Below are 20064 nucleotides of genomic sequence, written 5' to 3' on the forward strand. Positions count from 1 at the left end.
ACGATTCTTGAAGAAACAAAGTCACTCACTTTGCAAACGACCACCTGGTTTCCAGCCACAGTCACTCAATGGGGAAGGGGGAGGGGCAGTACCTACTACCCATCTTCCTTTTAAAGGAACGCACAGGGGTACAATGTAGGATGGCTCTTTGAGAGCTCCAAGTGTTTTTCCCCACAAATCTGCTATCTATCATCTATCTATCTATCTATCTATCTATCTATGACTCCATTTCTTGCTTCTTGGTAGGTTATCGCTCAAGAACTGTCCCAGCACCACTCACTTCACTTGGATCTTTTCTAGGGAAGGCTGGCATGAGGCCTGCCTCTTTGCACTTCTGTTCTCAAGCACGTGGTACTTGCCACTTTTCAAAAATAGGAAATGCTGACTTTGCAACACGTGAGAGACTCTGTACCCAAGCAGATAACCCAGCTGGAGCAGTAGGGAAGGGGAGATGTTTCCTATAGGGCACCTCCTTCAAGGACAGAAAAGGCAACAAAGCAGGATCTCTATGGGCTGGATTTGGAGCTAAAGTAACAACTTTACCTCCGAAGTGGGTCCAGTCGACAGACTTGCTGGGTAAAGACAACCTAGGAAAAAAAAGTTTTTGAGTGACAAAGTTACAGATCTTACCTAGAAAAATTTAACTGGACTTTTAATTGCAGCAACATTAAGTCACTTCCTTGTGGTCACAAGTGCACAGGCATGAGAAAGTTTCAAACACAAAGCCCACCTGGGGTAAGAGGAGGGGCCTTATAGCTGATGGAAGGGGCCCCCATTAAGCACCACCAAGTTTCCAGAGTGGAAAGGCCCTAACTCGGAGCTCATACTGTAGCCTCTGAACTTTGGTCAGCTCTCCAAGGCAACTGAGTGATCAAACACACTGAGAGCTGTTTTCAACCCTCTCTGTTGAGAAGCTACTGTCACCCAAGGTTAAGGAAAAAGCAGGTAATTTACCCGAGTCTATTACACTAAACTTCATTCAAAAAGGGATCATAAACATTACAGTTATCTGTCAAATTCCACCTTAGGTTATTCTACAGAAGAAAAATTAAAACTAGCATTCCCCAAGAGCCTGTTTAGAAATGGCATCACTGTGGACTAGTGATTCCCTTATTCTTTCTCTAGATCACCTTTAAAAGTGTAATAAAGAAGGGGTGAAAACAGTGCTCTCTGGCAGGTTCTTAACCCATGTGAGCAGGGGCAGGCTGCCATGAACTTGCATTGAAATGCTGACGGTGTTTACCTTCCATCTAATGGACTATGTTACCAAAACAAAACAACAACAAATCTGCAGCTGGAGAAGGAGACTTCGTGACCACTATTTCTATATTATTTGAACACCATAACCTCATCCTCAAATTTTCAGAGAGCAAAGATGAAAGCATTTGAGCTTCACAGCACAGTGGCACAAAACAGCCCAATATAAAAGACTCATTTTTAAATGGCCTGTAACCTAAGGAATTACCTGAGTTTAACGCGCCTGTGTGGAGGATACACACATTCATGTACGTCAAAGGCAACAGGCTAGAAGGACGCCTGACAAAACAGCGAACCAACTGCCTCTGGTGAGCACAAGAATAATTCCTGTTTCCAACCACCAGCTTCTTGTAGTTTATAATCAAACGGAACGTTTAAAGGAAAAGAGAACAGCGCTGCCGCGCCTCACCTGTTGAGCTCCTTGCTGTGCGCGTCTGCCCCTTGCTGTATCAGTCTGTCCAGCACTTCCATGGGGGAGGCAGAGGGCATGAAGTCCTCCTCCGTGTTCCCTTTTGCTTTCTTTAGCAGTCCCTCCGTCTTCTTGCTGACAAAATGACGGGCAGTCTTTGGCAGTGCCACCTCAAAAAGATGATCGTATGGGGGAGGTTGCCCACCGCCAAACCCCACTCCCCTCTGAGGTGGAATTTTAAAAGGGCTGGGAGTGAGGATGCTGCTCTCCAGAGAGGCCTGGCGCTCTCTGTCCCCGGCAGGGCTCTCCTCGGCGCCTCCGCAGGGCAGGTCTATGGGGGTAAAGGCTTGCTTTGGGGTGTCAGGCCCCAGCCTGTCCAGGGCGGAGTTCAGAGGCTCAGGGTTCGCACCGGTGCCCTGGGCACTGGAGACGGCTGAGTGGGTCTTCCGCGGGCAGCCCGGGAGACTGTCCCGGTAGAAGGGAGAGTCAAAGCCTCCGCGAGGAGCTAGGGGCTCGGCGTCGGCTGTTGTGATCTCAGAGAGTTCTTTAGATATTGCCGCTGCGAGCAGGGAGGGAGAGAAGAGACAGCACAGTCAACAGGCCAACCTGGGTAAGGTCAGGCAGTGTGGGGTTGCATGCTGCCCTGGGCCCCCCAGAGGGACAGATAAACAGTGGCCTCCCTTTACTGGGCACAGGACTCAGAATACAACTCCCATCGCCTCCCCCAAGAGAAGAAAAACCAAGCAAGCCTGTGTGTGCTGGCGCTAAATCCTGGTACTAGGGCACAACGAGGGCTTTATCAGCTCGCAGCGACCCCACGCAAGGCCAGAGTCCCGCACGTGTTACCTTCTTCTTTATCTTTTTCAATACTGTCTTCTTCAGAAGCCAGGTCACCTAAAAACCCTGGAAGATCACTGAGAGTGACAGACCCTTTGCTCCCAGGTAGCTCTTCTGAAGAGAAACAAAGACAAAGAAACACACTGGTCACCCCCGTCACTGTGAAAACTGCTTCCACTGTAACAGAATAGGTCTACTATGGTTCCTTCTGCTGAAGACAGAAAGCTACCACAGAAAGCCAAAATATGACAATAATCTAACTAAAGGCACCAAAAAATAATCCCACAGAAAATATAACTCTCTGTTCTTAACATCTCAGAGAACAGATAAAGCCACAGTTCGACCAGCTCAAAACACAGGCACTTAAGAGCTTTGGGGGCTGTTGTTATGAGGCTGGCTTTTCGAATTAATTATGTTTCATTATCTCTGGGCTTCAGTGATTTGCGGTGCTCCAGAATGTCCCTGTCTCCACACATAGCCCGTCAAGAACCAAGCAAGGTCTCCTGTTACCCGAGATTTTACCTAATCCTCTGTCATTCGGAAGATGGTGCTGTCTATGTAGACAGGGCCTTGCAGAATCTGTTCTCTCTTCCTGAAAAGACAGGTACCATTTATATCACAAGGCAGAAAATTGTGTACATGTTCTCTAATATTAGAGAAATATCCTAAACACCTACAATTTTAGCATATTGTAGCGGAGTTTAAAGTTTAGCCCCATGGTTCTCAAACTGTTTGGTCTCAGGATGCCTTCCTATTCTTAATAACGATTGAGAATCTCAAGGACTTTGTTTATGTGGTTATACCTATTGATAGTTATCATGTTACAAACTAAAACAGAATTTTAAAATTATTAATTCACTTAAAAATAACAAACCCAGGAATTCCCTGGAGGTCCAGTGGCTAGGACTCCGGTTTCCACTGCTGAGGGCAGGTTCAATCCCTGGTCAGGGAACTAAGATCCCGCAAGATGTGCGGCGCGGCCGGAAAAAAACGACCCAATACACGTAAACATAAATAACATTTTTATGATAAATAAAAATAAGTTTAGTGAGAAGCGTCAAGCTGCTTCACATTTTTGCAATCCCTTTCACATCTGGCTTAGGGGAAGAAAGCTGGGTTCTTATATCTGCCTCTGCTCTGCTGCTAGGCTATTCTGGCTCAAGTGTATGAAGAAAACTCTAGGGCCCACAGATAAGTAGTTATAAAAAGTAAACAGACTGTTTAGATAACTGTGGATAGCCATCTTTGATACTACACTAAAACTTGACAAGGGGTGTTTCTTCAAGGTTAGTTACAGTGCAGAATCTGAAACCATGGCAATTCACTCTTCACACTGTGTCGAGATCCACTGGTCTGCCTTGTCCCCCAAATGCGTCTTTTACCTACGTGTGATTCTATAACATATACACTGGGCGTGTAGAATACTGGGTCACCAAGTTATGCAGATCTTCTAAGTGTGGCAACATTTCATTATACAATATCAAAAACTCAAATTATTAACCCAGCTTCCCAAGACTTTTCAATCTCATCATAAAGACTTGGGGAAACTATTAAGCTCTTGGTGCCAGATATCAGTTTTTTAATATTCTAGTTTCACCTTTTTATCACGGGCAACAAATACCGTCAGTTGTTTATCTTGAAGTGACAGACCCAGTTTGTCATCTAAGAAGCTAACTGCCTGCCAGACACTCAGGTATGAGTAACCATAGTTTGTCACCAGTTGTTCTTTCAAACAAAACTGCTGCTCCATGAAAAAAAGCAACTAGTTCAGCTCTTAACTCAAATAACGGCACAAGTGCTTGTGGTGGCCACCACACACCGGTACGCACTCAGGTGCTTGATGTCTATTTCCTACTTCATCAAAAACAATATTAAACATATGCGTTCTTTCTATGGAATACTCAAGGTTTGTTTTGTTGTTGTTTCTTTTCTTCTGTTAAACTGAAAGAACACATCGAGGAAGAGGAATGCAGTGCCTACTAGGAGAGTGTGATCTATACTAAGGGGCAGCCCTTTTACCCACCATTGTTTCTGTGCCATGAGTATAGGTGCCAATGTGGTAAAAAGGGCGAATAACCACTTAGTATTACTAAGAAAGGAGTTCTGACCTGGCAGATGCCCTTAAAGCATTTTGAGACCCCTGCAGTGAGCAGATCACACTCTGAGAGCTGCTGGTTAGTCTATTTTTTCTACCTCAACAAAATAAAGGCCATATAGGGTTAGTCTATTTTGAATTGATCTGATTCAAACCCATTACATTTTAGGTCAAACTTCTATCTGGCATAACAGGCTTCACAAAGTGAGGCTGGAAGCACGTCACCGTGCTCGGGCGGGGGGGTGGGGAGGGCAGCAGAGGAGCCCAGGCAAACCTTCTTGGGGGCTGTGGCCATGGCCTGCGGGAGTGAAGTGTGCACGTAGTCATCCGAATGGCAGGGTGGGGCTGGAGGAGGAGAGGTTGCAGGGGTTCCCAGAGGAGTTCCTTTTCTACCTGCTCAGAGACAAGAGCAGAATATACACACTTTGAGGAAGTAAAACAATTAGGAAAACTGCCAAATTTGTTTCCGCTTAACTATTACTGCAAAGAAAGCTGCTAGAGTTAACTTTCTGGGGATCTAGATCAGTCTTTTTTTTTTTTAGATTCACTTTATGTGTTCTGAAAGCTCCAGGGGTTTGTATTGTCAAAAATAGGTTTACTACTACAAATGGCTCTCAAACTCACTATTAGATCTAAGAGATAGTTCCTTATCATAAAAGGCCGGCCCCAACCAACCAGTCAAATCTAACCTAAGACATACATACCCGCTGTACCAAAGACTTTACTGTAAGGGTGTGACAAATCAGGCGGGACATTTCCAGGAGAAGTTGGAGGAGTGGTCATCCCACAAACCACAGATGGGCTCCAAAGAGTAGCCTAGAAGTTAATAAGGCAGGTCAGCGATGAGGAACGAATAGCTACACCTCCCGAGTTTTAAGTCCACGATCAATGATCTTAAACTTAGCCTTTCAACTGGAAAAAGGCATCTTATTAAAGCCTTATCAAGAGACACATTGCATTTTGTAAGTCTAGACTCCAAGAGAAAGCCAAGTGGCAACAGTAACTTTTCTTGCAAATGTCATGCATCCTTAAAAACTAACTCCTGAAATGAGCAGTGAGAGATTTTCCCAACCATAGGCTAAATCTTGACCCAAATGGTCAGCTTCACCAGCAAGCAGAGAAGAAAGCAGGCACACTATTTGACACCATACTTGTGGCGGCTCAGTTAACAGCCGTGTCGACAGGGAACTCAGAGTCTGAGGTAGCTGCCCTGGCGTGTTTAACAACATCAGCCGAGAAGTGGAGTGAGGGGTAGAAGTAGCACTGCCTACAATGGAAGGGAAAGAACACAGGGGGTCAGCGTGTGGCTTCAGATTATCCTGATAAAGAATTACGGTCCTCGAGACCATTTGATCATTTAAAAGCCTCTTTAAATACCCTTTGGAAATAAAGTTTAGTAAGGTTTGATGTCTAGTTAAGCTTTAGGATAACTTGAAAAAGCACAACCTGTATGACAACTTTGCTGGGTGCTACCTATAGATAAGCCTAGACTTTTACATGAATCCAGTTCTGAATTGTCCAGGTTCATTCAAAACTGTGTCAATGTGACAGCCCAGAGGGCCTCACTAAAAGTGTCTGAAAAAATCTAAGATTCCTTTATGAGCTGGAGCCTAGAAGCCAAATCCTTTAATCCATTTTCTTTGTTAAGTGTTGACACATCCCAAGTCTGCTGACATACTATCAAGAAGGAGATCAAGGACATGGGACTGTAAATTAAATTTAGGGGAAAATGGAGCCAAATTCAAATTTTAAATATTTGGGAAACAGTTCCTAGGAGCTGACCTAAGTCTTATTCTAGGAAAGGGAAAAAAACTCAACAAAAATAAACAATGCTTTCTAGAGACAAAGTTGTAAAGCAGATAAGTACCAAAGTCACTTTTTACCATAGCTATTCTGTGTGTCAACATAAGAGCTGGCGGTGACATCGGCTGAACGATGAGGAAAACGGGCTGAGATTTGGTGAGACACAGAATAGCCATCTTCATATGAGGCTTCTGTAGGGTCCAGAGAGATTTTGGCACATTCTATGACAACATCATGTGTTTCTAATCTCTTCCACCTGTGAAAGGCAACGAAAGTCAAGAAGTGCACGTTATAATCCATTTATTCAAACCATCAAATACTGAAGAGTGCTAACTCAGTGCCAGCCACTGAACTATGGCTAGCAAAGAACAGGCAGAACCGCGCCAGCCCAAGTACTAATCAGCACTATGATATAAAGAATTAGCCATTCATTTTACAAACCTATACCCTCCCTATTTAAAATGGTTATATCAAGTTATCAGAAACTAGTCCGAAACAAAAATTCCATCAACAAAAGACCAGGCATAGCCTCAGAAGAGAACACAAACTACACAGAGCAGCCACCAGGGGAAACTCTCCTTTGGCACAAAGGTAATCAAACAAGAGGGAGACCTGGAAACCGCCAGGTAGCTGAGGCTGACTTAAGGTCTCCTATCAAAGCCTCAGGATTCTAATCCATCCCTAGACCAGAAATACAATGCAGCAAGTCTCAAACTGAGAGAAAGCCCATGAGGATATCTGAAGAATTGTCTGAAGAGTCCTGTTATGTGATCCAGAGTTCCACTTCTAAGAATTTAGCCTATGGAAATAGACACACATCAAGATGGACAACACTCAGCGTAGCTTGTAATAGAAAGAAGAAAGGTCCAAACAAAGAGGAAGATTCTACAGAAGAAAAATTATTACACCACCGTGAAAAAGCATGCTTTCAGCAGATCAGTGGTTGCCAGGAGTGAGAGAGGAGACTGAACACCCCTCAAAGGGCATGAAGGAACTTTTTGGGCAGCTTCCAATTTTAGCTGCTTCCAGCTGAATTGTTACCCTACCTCCATATTTCTATGCTTCAAATTTCCTGATGTCTGAATTTTTAGACATCAACTATTTTTTTAAATTAATTAATTAATTTATTTTTTGGCTGTGTTGGGTCTTCCTTGCTGCACGCAGGCTTTCTCTAGTTGTGGCGAGCTGGGGTTACTCTTCGTTGCGGTGCAAGGGCTGCTCATTGAGGTGGCTTCTCGTTGCGGAGCATGGGCTCTAGGCGTGCAGGCTTCAGTAGTTGTGGCACGCGGGCTCAGCAGCTGTGGCTCGCGGGCTCTAGAGAGCAGGCTCAGTAGTTGTGGCACACGGGCTTAGTTGCTCCGCAGCATGTGGGATCTTTCCGGACCAGGGCTCGAACCCGTGTCCCCTGTGTTGGGAGGTGGATTCTTAACCACTGCACCACTAGGGATGTCCCAAGACATCAACTATTAAGGTCCTTATGGTAGGAGAGGATTTAGGTCACTTCCGTATATCCTTTTCCCTTCTCCCCAGTGCTCTCAAAACAGTGTATCATTGTTTTGTTGTTTCAAAATTGATTTTGAACAATTCATTATAATGACTAGGTAAGCACCACTCATGGCTGAGCCAAAGAATATACTACAGTATTTCCTTTGCTGCTCAATCTAGTTTCTCCTGGAGTTTGAATGTTGTTGCTCCTTTTCCTCAGTCTTCTAATGTGTCTATTACTAATCCTTCCTAATGTGGCTCTAGCAGTTCTGAAATAATGCCTAATATAATTTGTTCATAATGAAATGCAAATAGTCTACCAGGATTATTCACCCTCTCCTAAAGAGCTCCCTGCTGGAGCCCTCCCTCTCCCACTGGTTGTTCTCAGCATTGCTGTGTTATACCAAGACTTCCCTTGACCAAGACCCTAAGTCAGGTCCTCCATTTCGTGAACTCTGTGTCTTCCTCGATTTTACTCTCGTTTTGGTGGAAGACATGCTCTAGTGGTTCACTGAGGAAGGGTACATGTGAGGTAAATTTGAGTCCTTGCATGTCTAAAAATGTCTCATACTTGATAGGCAGTTTGGTTGGGTATAGAATTCTAAGCTGATAACCTTTTTTCTCTCAATTTTGAAGGTGTTTCAGAAGCTAACCTCATTCTGATTTCTGATCTTTATAGTTTTGGTTTTTTCTCTCTGAAAGATTTATCCCTGGTGTACTGAAATTTCACAATATTGAGGCTTAGTAGCATTCTTTTTCATTGACTGTGCTGGGAACTAGATAAGCACCTTCAATGTGGAAACTCACGTCCTTCAATTCTTGTATTTTCTTGTATCATTTGTACTTGTACTGGAAATTTTCTTCTGTTATTTCTTTCACAATTTCTTCCCCCACCAAAGTTTTCTCCTCCCCTTTAAAGACTTCTTTACTAGACTTCCTGGACTGATTATTTTAAATTTCTTCTTTCATTGTACTCATCTCTAGCCTTTGATTCTGCTTTCTGAGATATTCTCAACTGTACCTTTCAATTCTTTTACTGCAATGTTCATTTTGGCTATCATTTTTCATTTTCAACAGTGCTTTCTTTAGTCTCTGACTGTGCCCTTCTGTGGCATCCTGACCTTTATCTATGCACAAATGCTTCCTCTCTGTAGCTACTGTAGATGTTTTCTTCTGCTCTCTGTATTATCATTGTTTCTAGCTCCTTTTTCTTCTCTTTACATTGGTCTCTTATCTTTGGTGTTAGAACTTCCTTCAAAGGCCAGATGACCCATCTATCCAAGGTGAAGGAGGCTCTGTAAGTTGATCCAGGAGGCTTCCGAGTTAACACAGATTGGACATACACATCCAATTGTAGACTCTCCCCAAACCGCACCAAGCCTAGAGTAAAGATTCCTTTATTTGTTTCCTTTTAAATATAAACCCACAAGAAAGAGAAGAATGAGAAAACAGAGAACAGCACCACATGTTTTTGAAACTAGAAAGCAGATAGGCAAGTGGTGACTGACTCAGTGAATCCAGGAAAGCAGAATCCTAAGCTGCCAATGTTTCAAAGCTAAACGTCAACCTGATTTATACTGAGGAACCCTTAAAAAGCTAAAGAATTGGTATACGTCGAGTACTTCTGTACACCTGTACTTCTGGAGATGAGTGACAGGTAGGTGAGGGCAGCCAAAACCAGTAAGACAGGGTAGAATCTACCGAGGAGCAGTTAGAGCCCTGAGACTCTGACTCTACGCTCCCACTTTTCTCACCAGAAATCCAGATTATTCTCTGCGGAGGTTAAACAGAGAGTATCGGGACTGCGGTACTCCAGAAATGGCTGAGGGCACGAGTACTACTCAAACAAGAGGATTAAGTGAGCATGTACATTCTGAATGCCAAGACTACTAACCTCTCCCCACCAAGCAGCCTCTTCCCTCTAGGAGTAGCCAAATCCTGGCCAGATTAGACATCAGAAGACCCTTTCCTGAAAAAGTCCGACCAGCTCAAATGGAAACCAATACTGACATCAGCATCTCCAACAGATGCTCAGATCGACCTACAAGTGAACAAGCCCCATCCCTGTGAGCAAAGCTTTTTAGTCTCCTCACCCAGATATAAACCAATCTCTGCAGAAAGCCTCAAATTTTTAAAAAGAATAACAAAAGAGCAGTTTAAAGGAAACAGATTATGTAGGGAAAAGAAAACCTTAAAAAAAAGCCTATCAATCTTATCAAAGACATGAGAGACTCCATCCATGAAATAAAAACAGGCTACTATAAAAAAGGAGCATTCAGAGAACTAAAAAGAGCTCTTAGGTACTGAAAACGTGGCAGAAATGGAACTATAATAGAAAGATCAAGAGCTAAAGACAAGGAAATCTTTAGGAATATTTCCTAAAGAGAAGAGGAGAGCAAAGAAAAGCAGAGAACTGCTCCAGGAAGTCCCAAGCAGAATACTAAGAGTTCCAGAAAGAAAGACAGAGACAGTCAAGGAAAAGAAATCAAGCACAAATAATTAAAGAAAATTTCCTAGAATTTAAAGATAGGAGCTTCCAGATTGGACAATGAGAACACATTCATATCAAGGGACATCACTAGGAAATTTCAGAATATTACAAGAACAACCAGAAGACAGTAAACACAGATGATCAGAAATCAAAATGTCTTTTGATTTCAATAGCAGCATTGGAGGCAAGGCAGCAATGGAATAATGCCTTCAAATTGCTGAATGAGAATGACTCCCAATCTAGAAATCTATACCCACATAGAAAATGACATCCTTTCTCTAAAAGCTACTAGAAGATATATTCCATGAATGTAAGAGTGACCGAAAAAAGAAGGCATGAGATACGGGAAATGGGAGAAGCTGCACAGGAGAGAGGCACAGAGAAGCCCCAGGAGAACAAGATGATAGCTGTGTACGAGGCACAGAAGACAACCTGGTCAGATCAGAACAGACATGCCAAGAGACAAGTGTGTTGCAGGCCACCTCTAAGGTTTCTGCTGCCACCATACCCTCTTTGTAACTGAGGGACAGAGTGTCTAGGTGACAATAACTTGTTGGTACTGAGCTTGTCTTGTTATGCACTAATGAAGTTCCTACTCTCCCTTCTCTGCCAGGATCAGCTGAGGACATTCATTTCATCCCACAGAATGATTCTGCTCTGACCTATTCCTGGAAGCAGCCACAGTGAGTTCAGGAGCACAAACAGAGCAGTCCCCTCCCTCTGCCATATTTCGGCAGCACATCCAGCCCCTGGCCCTCACTATCTGGCCTCGCCAGATGCCCTGACTAGGGGAAGCCTTATGTTTCCCAGGACTTGTTCATGACTTTGCCCACCGACTTCCCTGGAAGGGACTCCTGTAAACTCTCAAGGAAGGGGACACCCAACCAAGACTCAGACACTCAGTTCCTCCTCTCGCCTCCTGGGAACCTTCACCTCATGATGACAAGACGGCCTTTTCCAAGGCCAGACTTTGCTTCCTAATTAGCTTTTCAAAATGAAACGATACATGTGGTCAAACTATAAAGAAAAGAAAGAGAATGATTAAAATAAAAGCAAGAATAGTAGGTGCCTCTGAGGTGAGACATGGAACAGGGAGAAAGATGGCTGCAATTGCGGAGGTTAATGTCCCATTTTTTGCAGCCAAGTGGTAGCTACACAAGTATCCATGTGTTATTACTAAACTTTTCTTACACATTTGCTATGTTTCTCTACATATATCTCACAGCAAGTTGCTTTAACCTGAGGTTCGTGTGGCAGAAGGAGGGCTCGTAGAGAAGTGAAATTTGCTGAAGGGGGATCATGCCGTGAGCCACCTTTCCCAGTGGGAGATCCTCCAATGTCAATACCCGTGGACCCCTTGTCCCCCAGAAGGCTTCAATCCCCAGCCTGGGGAGCATGAGGCTGGCAGCCAGCCAGAGAGAAGCGGCGGGGAGGGGCTGAGCCTCTCACAGCTCAGTGTGTAGGATTTCACCCTGGTCCCCCCTTTCCAGTCATGACTCAGCTCCACCCTCCATCATGCTTGGCGTCCTCAAATCAGGAGCCTTGCAGGCTCCACTTCCCCAGAGAAGGAACCTGGGCACTTCTGCCAAGCCCCGTGGAGGATGGCAGTCGCTTGGCTAAGCAGGACAGAGAAAGGGACCCGGGGAGCCCGGCCACTCGACGTCCAGACTCTCCACAGTGCACTTGGTTCCAACCACACACCTCAGCGCCCGCCTTGCACAATCACACTGAGCTGCGAGCCTTTCTGGGGTTCTGCGGCGTGGGTACCTGCACTGCAACCTCCTCCATCCTGTCTGTGAGGAATACGCTTTAGACTCACGCATACAAAGTTATTTTACTGTAAAAGTCCATATGGACTTTTATGGAATGATTCCATAAACAGAAGAACATGCTTCCCCAACAACACCTCAGAAGGGACATCTCCGAGGTCACATTTTCAATTTCTTAAGTGAGCCTATAAAATTCTGTGTCACTAGTTCAGTTTCTATACCTTCGAGGGTCCAGTTCATGGTCCTTGGATCCAGTCACTAATTCTGGGTGAATTCGCACATGCTCCATCATTGGCTGGAAGAGTTTGGGTTGACAAGTTATAAAAGGCTTAACTTTCTATGGTATTTCTACACAATGAAATATTATTTGACAATAAAAAGGAATGAAGTACTGATACATGCCACAACATGGATGAATCCCGAAACATTATGTTAAGTGAAAGAAGCCATTAACAAAAGACCACATATTATATCATTCCATATAAATGAAATGTTCAGGACAGGCAAGTCCTATAAAGGCAAAAAACAGATCAGTGGTTACCAGGGCTGGGGGCAGTGGGCAGCACAGGGAGAAGGCTGAATTTCTTTTCAAATTTCCCTGTCTATCATTTAATACAAAAGTTATAAATGCAGCCTATCTACACAGTTGCTATGTAGCAAATAAATGAGTTTTTGCTACTTACCTTGACCACCTCTTCAAAAGTCTCCAGGTTCTCCTTCATACTGTAGTGAGAACGTAGGAAGGAGACAAAGTTGCAAGGGTACATCCCATACAGGCGATGGAAGAGAGCGTAAACGCTGGCATGGAGGTGGACGAGATAGATTTCCGTTACGTGGCCTGAAAAAGAAAACATTGAAAGGAGTCACCGAGCTGAACACAAGACTGATGTGTGTGAAACAGACATGAGAACAGGGCTGCCAGCGTGACTCTGTGTACGTGTGCTCCTACCCTGCTCCAAAGACAGTTAAGTAAGTAAGAGCGGTTTTCTAAAATCCAAATCTGAACACACCAGACACCCCTGTCTGAAACCCATCAGTGGCTCCCCATGGCCTCTGGATAAACTCCTATCTACTTAGAGTGACCCATAAAGGCTCACACCAATCTAATCTCTGCGCTCCTCTCCAGTCACCCCTAAAATAGGACCCCAGACATTCTCATAATACTGAACCGCCTTTACAACGGTACTCCCTGAAATCTGTAATCACACTTCTCCACGGCCCTCCTCAGTACACGTCTCTTGAGAACAGCACTGACTCACTCACCTCTGTACCCTTAGTGCCTCGCACTGGGCTTGATGCGTGAGAGGCGTTCATATATTTGTGGAACGAATGTGTGAGAATGTTTTAAAATCAGTTTGTAGTCTTAGCTATGCAGATTTGTAACTATAGAGTGAAAAACTACCACCCAGAAATTAGCTTAAAGAGCTAAGAGTGGGAGAATTAGAAAATTTAATTCATCTAGCGTTACCTAGACCCTATGGAAAACCCCAAGTCCACAGTATACATAAAGCTCCTCTAAATTAATGGACATCCCCAGGAAAAGCCTACGAGACAAGCCGGCATCACATGCGCCTCAGGCTTGTCACTTAATCCTGCACAGGAAGCCAGAGTATTCCATTTCCCAGGGCTGACACATTTCATTCTTTCAACACGAATATCTCATGCTGGGATGACCAAAGGATTCCAAATTTTGCGTGTTTATATAGCTTCTGAATCATTTTGATAGAGCTGTACTACCTGTCGATATGGAAACAAAACCCCACTGTATTGGAAACTAGAACACTAATTAGGACGTGCTGCATTCTCTCTGCTCCTTCCACATTTACGATGGACAAGTTCTCTGAATCTGAAGCTTGTGTTCTGTCACTATAGACCAGCAGAGGAAGACAAAAGATGTACCACAAGCTTAGTCCTATTCTGCTATGACACAGATTGAAGTTGTTTTTCAGTTTATTGAAAATCAGGAAGTTGTACCTACCACTCAGTTTCTCTGACAACTAATCCTTCTAAGCCAACAATATAAGGAAGGTATCTCAACAGTCGTGCTGCTTCTTTTTTTTTTTTTTAATTTGTTGGCCGTGCCACATGGCATGTGGGATCTTTGTTCCCTGACCAGGGATCGAACCTGCACCCCTTGCACTGGAAGCATGGAGTCTTAACCACTGGACCACCAGTGAAGTCCCAACAGTCATGCTTCTTATTTGTGCCTCTGGTGGACGTACCTGAGGTATTTCCTCATCTGGCTGGTGACAACCAGCCATTTGAGCTTTAGAATGCTACAAATCCTTCCCTTCCAGCACATGATCTGTTAACCAATCATGAAAGCACTCACTTGGTGGGGCATGACAGGTATAGAAGGAGATCTTTACCTGGTTTCTTCAGGCACCATGACGAAAGACGGCCAAAAATATCAAAGAAATCACGAAGGTGCTGCTTCCCCGACTGTGGAATCATCGGTAGCACGGTTACCAACACTAAGGCCCCTGTTGTGAGGACAATGGCGTCGGTGTCCACCTGCAGGAGGGACGGTCAAGAAAGAGGAAACACCTGTCAGGTGCAGCATTAGAATCCGCACGCTTGGAGGTTCTAACACCAAGGGGTCACAGGTTAGACGCCCAGCACAGACTCATCCTCCTACCCCTAAGGGTGGGGGCACAACACTGAAACAGACGCCACCAAAAGCCACTGGGGACCAGCCCGGCCATGCTAAGTCTGCAGGGACCACGCTGACGCACCAAACTCATCTGGGGTAGGGGCCTGAGCGGGGCGTGGGGACACCCAAACCCAGAGACTTAGGATGTGCTATTTCTAGCCCTTGGAGGGAAGCACAAGAAGTTGCTTTTTAACAGAACAAAAGAACGCTGCTATTCTTGTTCATTCAACCAAATCATAAAATACTTACTTTTTAAAAGTCAATTAAAAAGAACCTTATACATTGACAAGTCGTTCACTATTTTCAAAGGATTACAACAGAAGTATAATTTAACAAGAAATTAGTATAGTACTAACAAGTCTACTTAATGGCTCACCTTCACAGCAATATTTAGAGACCAGCAAATAAAAGAAGATATGGTGACCTCTGACCATGTCTACAGTTTAAATATCAAGTCATATAAATTTAGACTAATTGAAGACACTTAATAACCAATGAATAATGAATCAACTCAGACTAGCTACAGCAGCTCACATGATCCATAATTAAATTATGAATGTTTGCCAAGTAACTGGAATTCAGATTGAAGAAACAAGATATTAATCAAAAGACTACCATGCAGGCTAAGACATTCATTATTCCTACTAAAAAAGGAATCTACGAGTCTGGAAATAAAGTTTTAAATATATTTAGCTTTTACAGCAAGCACCAAGCCATTTGTTGTGGCGGATATCTAGTAGGAAGAACATACAATACTGGTAGGAGAATCAAGAATCTATAATGAGTTTGGATAAAAAGGACTAATCCTAATTTTGGTTAACAAAACATTCTTACTGAAGGTTTGAATAACAGTCCGTAAGTAATTTTCAAGGTTTATCTTTTTGGAAAAGATAAGTATTTTGCAATCTGAACTAAACAGTGTGCCTCAAAATAGGATTATATTCTCATCGATCCATTCACTTAAAAAAATTGTTAAAATTGTTCCTGCTTTTCCTTAACATTAAATGCACATTTTTATGATACCCTACCAATATGACTCCTTGAGATCCACCTCTAGGGAGATTAAAACTGTTACCCTTGTTGGCAGAGACAAAATCAATTTGCATCGTGCTGTGTCAGATGACTCCAAAGGCACTGCCATTCTGGCACAAACACTACTGGATATTTTCATGTCATATCTCTGTGAGGTACAGATAGTTCATATTAACCACATTTCCTTATTTTATAGATAGGAAACAAGTCCAGGAACTAAAACAGACTAAGCAAATAACGCTGAGTATTTCAGCAAGCCACGGTCAAAACTAAAAGCACAAAGTTCTACTTAGGTTTTGACTCCCTCTGTAGAAAAACACACTACGGTTAGTGCAAAAACGTAGAATGCAACTCAGCTGCAACCAGAACATGCTCCTAAATAGCTGAAAGAGCCTTTCAGCCATTTTTCTATTAGCCAAAAGAGAACTTAGAAATGGGGGTTCCCTCAAGACAAACCAGTATGTTTTCAACAGAGGAAAGGCTAGACAACGATGAAATCAAAAAGGGCTGCAACAGCATAATGTCAACCGATCTGACCGAAATGTTACCACATTTGCTTGGACCAAACATATTGCAATAGTCACAGAGATGCACTGAGAGCTTACTAAGTACCAATTTTGGACTACGTTACATTCGAGAAAAACCAAATGTCCAGAAGTTTTCAAACTCTCAAAGTTAAAATCTAGCTTGCTTGCTTTAAGGCACTCAGAATTTCAGAAATTATATTCACAAAGCTATTTCGTTCAAATCCTTACAAACACTGTACCTTGAGACATTTTAGTAAAGAAGGCAAAAGAGGTGCTTGAGAGAGCTTATGTTTCCAAGACGGCTGCAGCCTCACAACGTGGCCCAGTAACGAGAGGGTGGATAACCGAGAGGTGGCTTTGCCCACGTATTCATTCATTTTGTCCAAGAGGTGCTGAAAATGCACAAGAACAAGAGAAATATATCTCAGTAAAGCTGGGAAAAATCAAGGGACCAAGGGAAACGCACATATGAATGTATGAAGTTCACACAGAGAGGCAGCAGTGATACAGCCCAGTCTCTCAAGTCTTCCCTTTGAGGTAAAGAAAGGCTCATGCAGGTAGAGATCAAATTCAAGATTTTTTAAAACCATGCTAGCAAACAACACACTGTTGCCTTTGGCCTGAGAGAGGGAAGCCAGTTTGCAACTTCTGAAAGAGGATCCCACAATACAGGTCTATAAGCCGGGGGGAGACTCCTTCATAGGCCCTCTTTCTGTAATACATATAGGCCACTTCTTATAATAACCAATGTTATAATAAGCCTGTGGTAGGTTGTTGAAGCTTCACGGGATCCTGCTGGAAGCAGTTACTTATTGCTCCCATAGCCCAGCCTACGTGGATTTGGCCCCAGATATAAATCAGGTAGTAGTAGAAGTTAAAATTCAGCCCAGAGTTAAAAAAAAAAAAAAAAACACCCAAGATGTACTGTAAAAGGCAGACAACGGCAAGGCCTTCAAATCCCAGTAAAGTAAATCACTAACACATACAAACTCAAGACGTACCAAAATCTGTAATTGCAATGCTTTGTTAGCTATTTACCATCAACAAAAATAAAAACAAAACATGAAGGAGTCTTCCAAGTGCCTGGTGCTGTGAAACAGCACTAGTCAATTAGCCCCATTAGTTGCCCACACTTACAGATTCTGCCATATTGATTAAAAGTCTGAAAATCCTACTCAGAGCATGGGTTTAAAGATGGGTACCTTATGGATCAAACTGTCACTATACAATTATAGTTTAGGATTACAGGATTTCTTTAAGCAGAAAGAGCCTTAAAAGCCTCTTGAATATGTTGTATTTTGAAAACTTTTCAGGAAACATAGGTCCTGACAATTGTTTTTATATGTAGTTATAATCTGGGGGCAGTATCATCAATGGCACGCATAAGTTGAAGGAGTGAGCTCTGGACAGACTGTGCACTGGGGCTGCACAGACACTGTCACACCACTCATAGAAAATGTATCAAATCTCTACCATCAGTTCCAGCAGTTACCTTATCATGTGGCTCTTGCAAGGTAGTCAGGATGTGCAATACAGGCTGAGAATTGGTTTCCAGGTAATAATCCACCAAGGTGTTCACAAGCATCGGACCACGGTCTAAAGAAAGAAAAGGGCAGTTTATAATAATTTCCTTTAACTTCTAAACTTACCTCAAATAGTTGCCTGTCACAAAATCCAGAAAACGTCTCTTTGTATGCTACCCAAAGTTATATGAAGTGTTGTATTTCTGCTTCCTTAAATGAATTTAGGTTTAACAATAGGATAATACCAAGTTTATTTGCCTAAATAGCCGTAAGAGCACAAGAAATACTATCTTCTTTTTTTTTAATATTAATTTATTTATGTATTTGTCTGCATCGGGTCTTAGTTGTGGCATGTGGGACCTTTCACTGTGGCGCACGGGCTCTCTAGTTGTGGCGCGCAGGCTCAGTAGTTGCGGAGCACAGGCTTAGTTGCCCCGAGGCATGTGGGATCTTAGTTCCCCAACCAGGGATCGAACCCGCGTCCCCTGCACTGGAAGGTGGATCCTTAACCACTGGACCACCAGGGAAGTCCCCTATCTTCTTTTCTTCTTGCTTTTTTAATTACAAAAAGAATTCATGTCTATTGTTAACAATTCAAGTTATATGAAAGTACATAACATGCAAGTGAACATCTTCCTCACCACCTGCCTCCCAACCCACTCTCCAGAGACAAACACCCTTGGGTTTGGTTCATGTCCTTTCAAAACTTTTCACACTTGTACAATCACACACACCTAGGCCCCGTGTCCATATACCCATGGTCTGTGTATGTGTGTTTTTTCCACTCAGCAAGGTGTTGTAGACACCTTTCCATGACAGCATCTATGACTTACTTCATTCTCTTTATTGAGCTCCTTGTTCTCCACTGCACGGCTCTACATAATTAATTTAACCATTCACCTGCTGAAGGATACTTAGGTTTTCCCAAGTTTCCACTACATTTCATTCAAGGCTATAATGAAATACAGATTCTTGTAAGTCTGTAAGCCAAATGGCACACGCTTTTAAGTTGATGACAGATACTCCAAAAGGGCAGAGCACCCATGTATTCACCTGCTAACAGTGCCCATTTCTATGACCAATATTTGATTCCTGCCAGCCCAGTAAGGAGGAAAGGGTACTGTTTAAATTTATATTTCTCTGATAAAAAGAGAGGTTAAGCATGTTTCATATTAAAAATTACATGTGATTTACAGATGAAATGATATACCTGGGATTTGCTTTAAAATACCTGGGTGGGGGGAAGTCAGGGAGGTAAGATGAAACAGGAAAGGCTGGGTATATGGAGTTCATTATGTGACTCTTACTTCTATGTTTGTGTGTATATTTGAGTATTTCCATAACTAAAAGCTTGAAACACATGTAGAATGAAGAATGAATCCACCGATGTATGCTTTTCCTTGGTGGTTTTAAAGACTCTCTTTAGAAGATGAAAACCAAAATTTATCAGTAGGATTCTAGTCATCTCTAGGTCAATCTCGTCTGATTAGCAGATAAGCTAACCAGGGTTCGATTCTGCTTACCAGAATTGAGGTTCTCTTTAAAGACAGCTGTTACATCATCACGCACACTCAGCATGGGGGAATCCAACATGGAGAGGAGCTCCCCAATATTTGCTTGTTGGGCCATTATCTTACACGAATGCGCTGTGCTGGGTCCAGGATGTGTGTTAAAGACTTTGAAGGCTCTTCATTGGTGCCACTACCAGACTGAAAAGAAGAAGAGGAATGGTGTAACAAAATGGCCCCATTTTTCCCCACAAAAAACTACCTGCCAGACAAACTGAGCATATATTCGAAGCAGTGAAAAGTTTGTCCAGAACTTTGCTGATAAAAGAAGCTAGGGCGTGTAAATAATTCTGTCCTTGACAAATTTATGAAGAGGAGTTCTAGGGAATGCAACAGAGAGAAACCTAAAAAAAAAAACAATACCAGTTGGAATCATCACAGCAACTTAATAATGGGACTAAATCTAAGTTTTATTCCTACTCTAAGTCTACCTTGGGTTTTGGCTAAGACTATGTTTATGTTTCAAATCAGTGATCTAAAGAGTAGATGAACTATTTTCAGAAAGAGAGCTGAAAGCATGCTATCTTCTTCTTGACAACCCCATCAGAGTCTAGAAGTTAGTATGGCCAGTTAGGTCACAAGTGCATAAACCTCATTTGAACCAGGGATGGTTCC

General features: G+C 43.0%; 1 protein-coding gene across 5 annotated transcripts in view; it reads right to left on the reverse strand.

Moving 5' to 3' along the window:
• The window catches only part of TSC1 (TSC complex subunit 1), a 48894-nt gene that overhangs the window by 12729 nt on the left and 16101 nt on the right, over nucleotides 1-20064 (reverse strand). The window contains exons 3-16 of one of the 5 annotated variants that reach the window (XM_033426874.2): nucleotides 19405-19590; nucleotides 17851-17954; nucleotides 16598-16750; nucleotides 14516-14660; nucleotides 12830-12984; nucleotides 12368-12441; nucleotides 6482-6657; nucleotides 5750-5865; nucleotides 5303-5414; nucleotides 4873-4991; nucleotides 3026-3095; nucleotides 2513-2617; nucleotides 1667-2225; nucleotides 544-587 (exon numbers count right to left, since the gene is read on the reverse strand). In XM_033426874.2, the coding sequence (XP_033282765.1) occupies nucleotides 544-587; nucleotides 1667-2225; nucleotides 2513-2617; nucleotides 3026-3095; nucleotides 4873-4991; nucleotides 5303-5414; nucleotides 5750-5865; nucleotides 6482-6657; nucleotides 12368-12441; nucleotides 12830-12984; nucleotides 14516-14660; nucleotides 16598-16750; nucleotides 17851-17954; nucleotides 19405-19510 (2038 nt within the window). In that variant the 5' untranslated portion in view covers nucleotides 19511-19590. Of the gene's footprint in view, nucleotides 1-543; nucleotides 588-1666; nucleotides 2226-2512; nucleotides 2618-3025; nucleotides 3096-4872; nucleotides 4992-5302; nucleotides 5415-5749; nucleotides 5866-6481; nucleotides 6658-12367; nucleotides 12442-12829; nucleotides 12985-14515; nucleotides 14661-16597; nucleotides 16751-17850; nucleotides 17955-19404; nucleotides 19591-20064 lie in introns of those variants that run through there. The other 4 variants (XM_033426876.2, XM_049710855.1, XM_033426877.2 and 1 more) reach the window with 4 other exon arrangements.

The sequence above is a fragment of the Orcinus orca genome, chromosome 6 (genome assembly GCF_937001465.1).
Source record: "Orcinus orca chromosome 6, mOrcOrc1.1, whole genome shotgun sequence".
NCBI classification, from domain to species: domain Eukaryota; kingdom Metazoa; phylum Chordata; class Mammalia; order Artiodactyla; family Delphinidae; genus Orcinus; species Orcinus orca.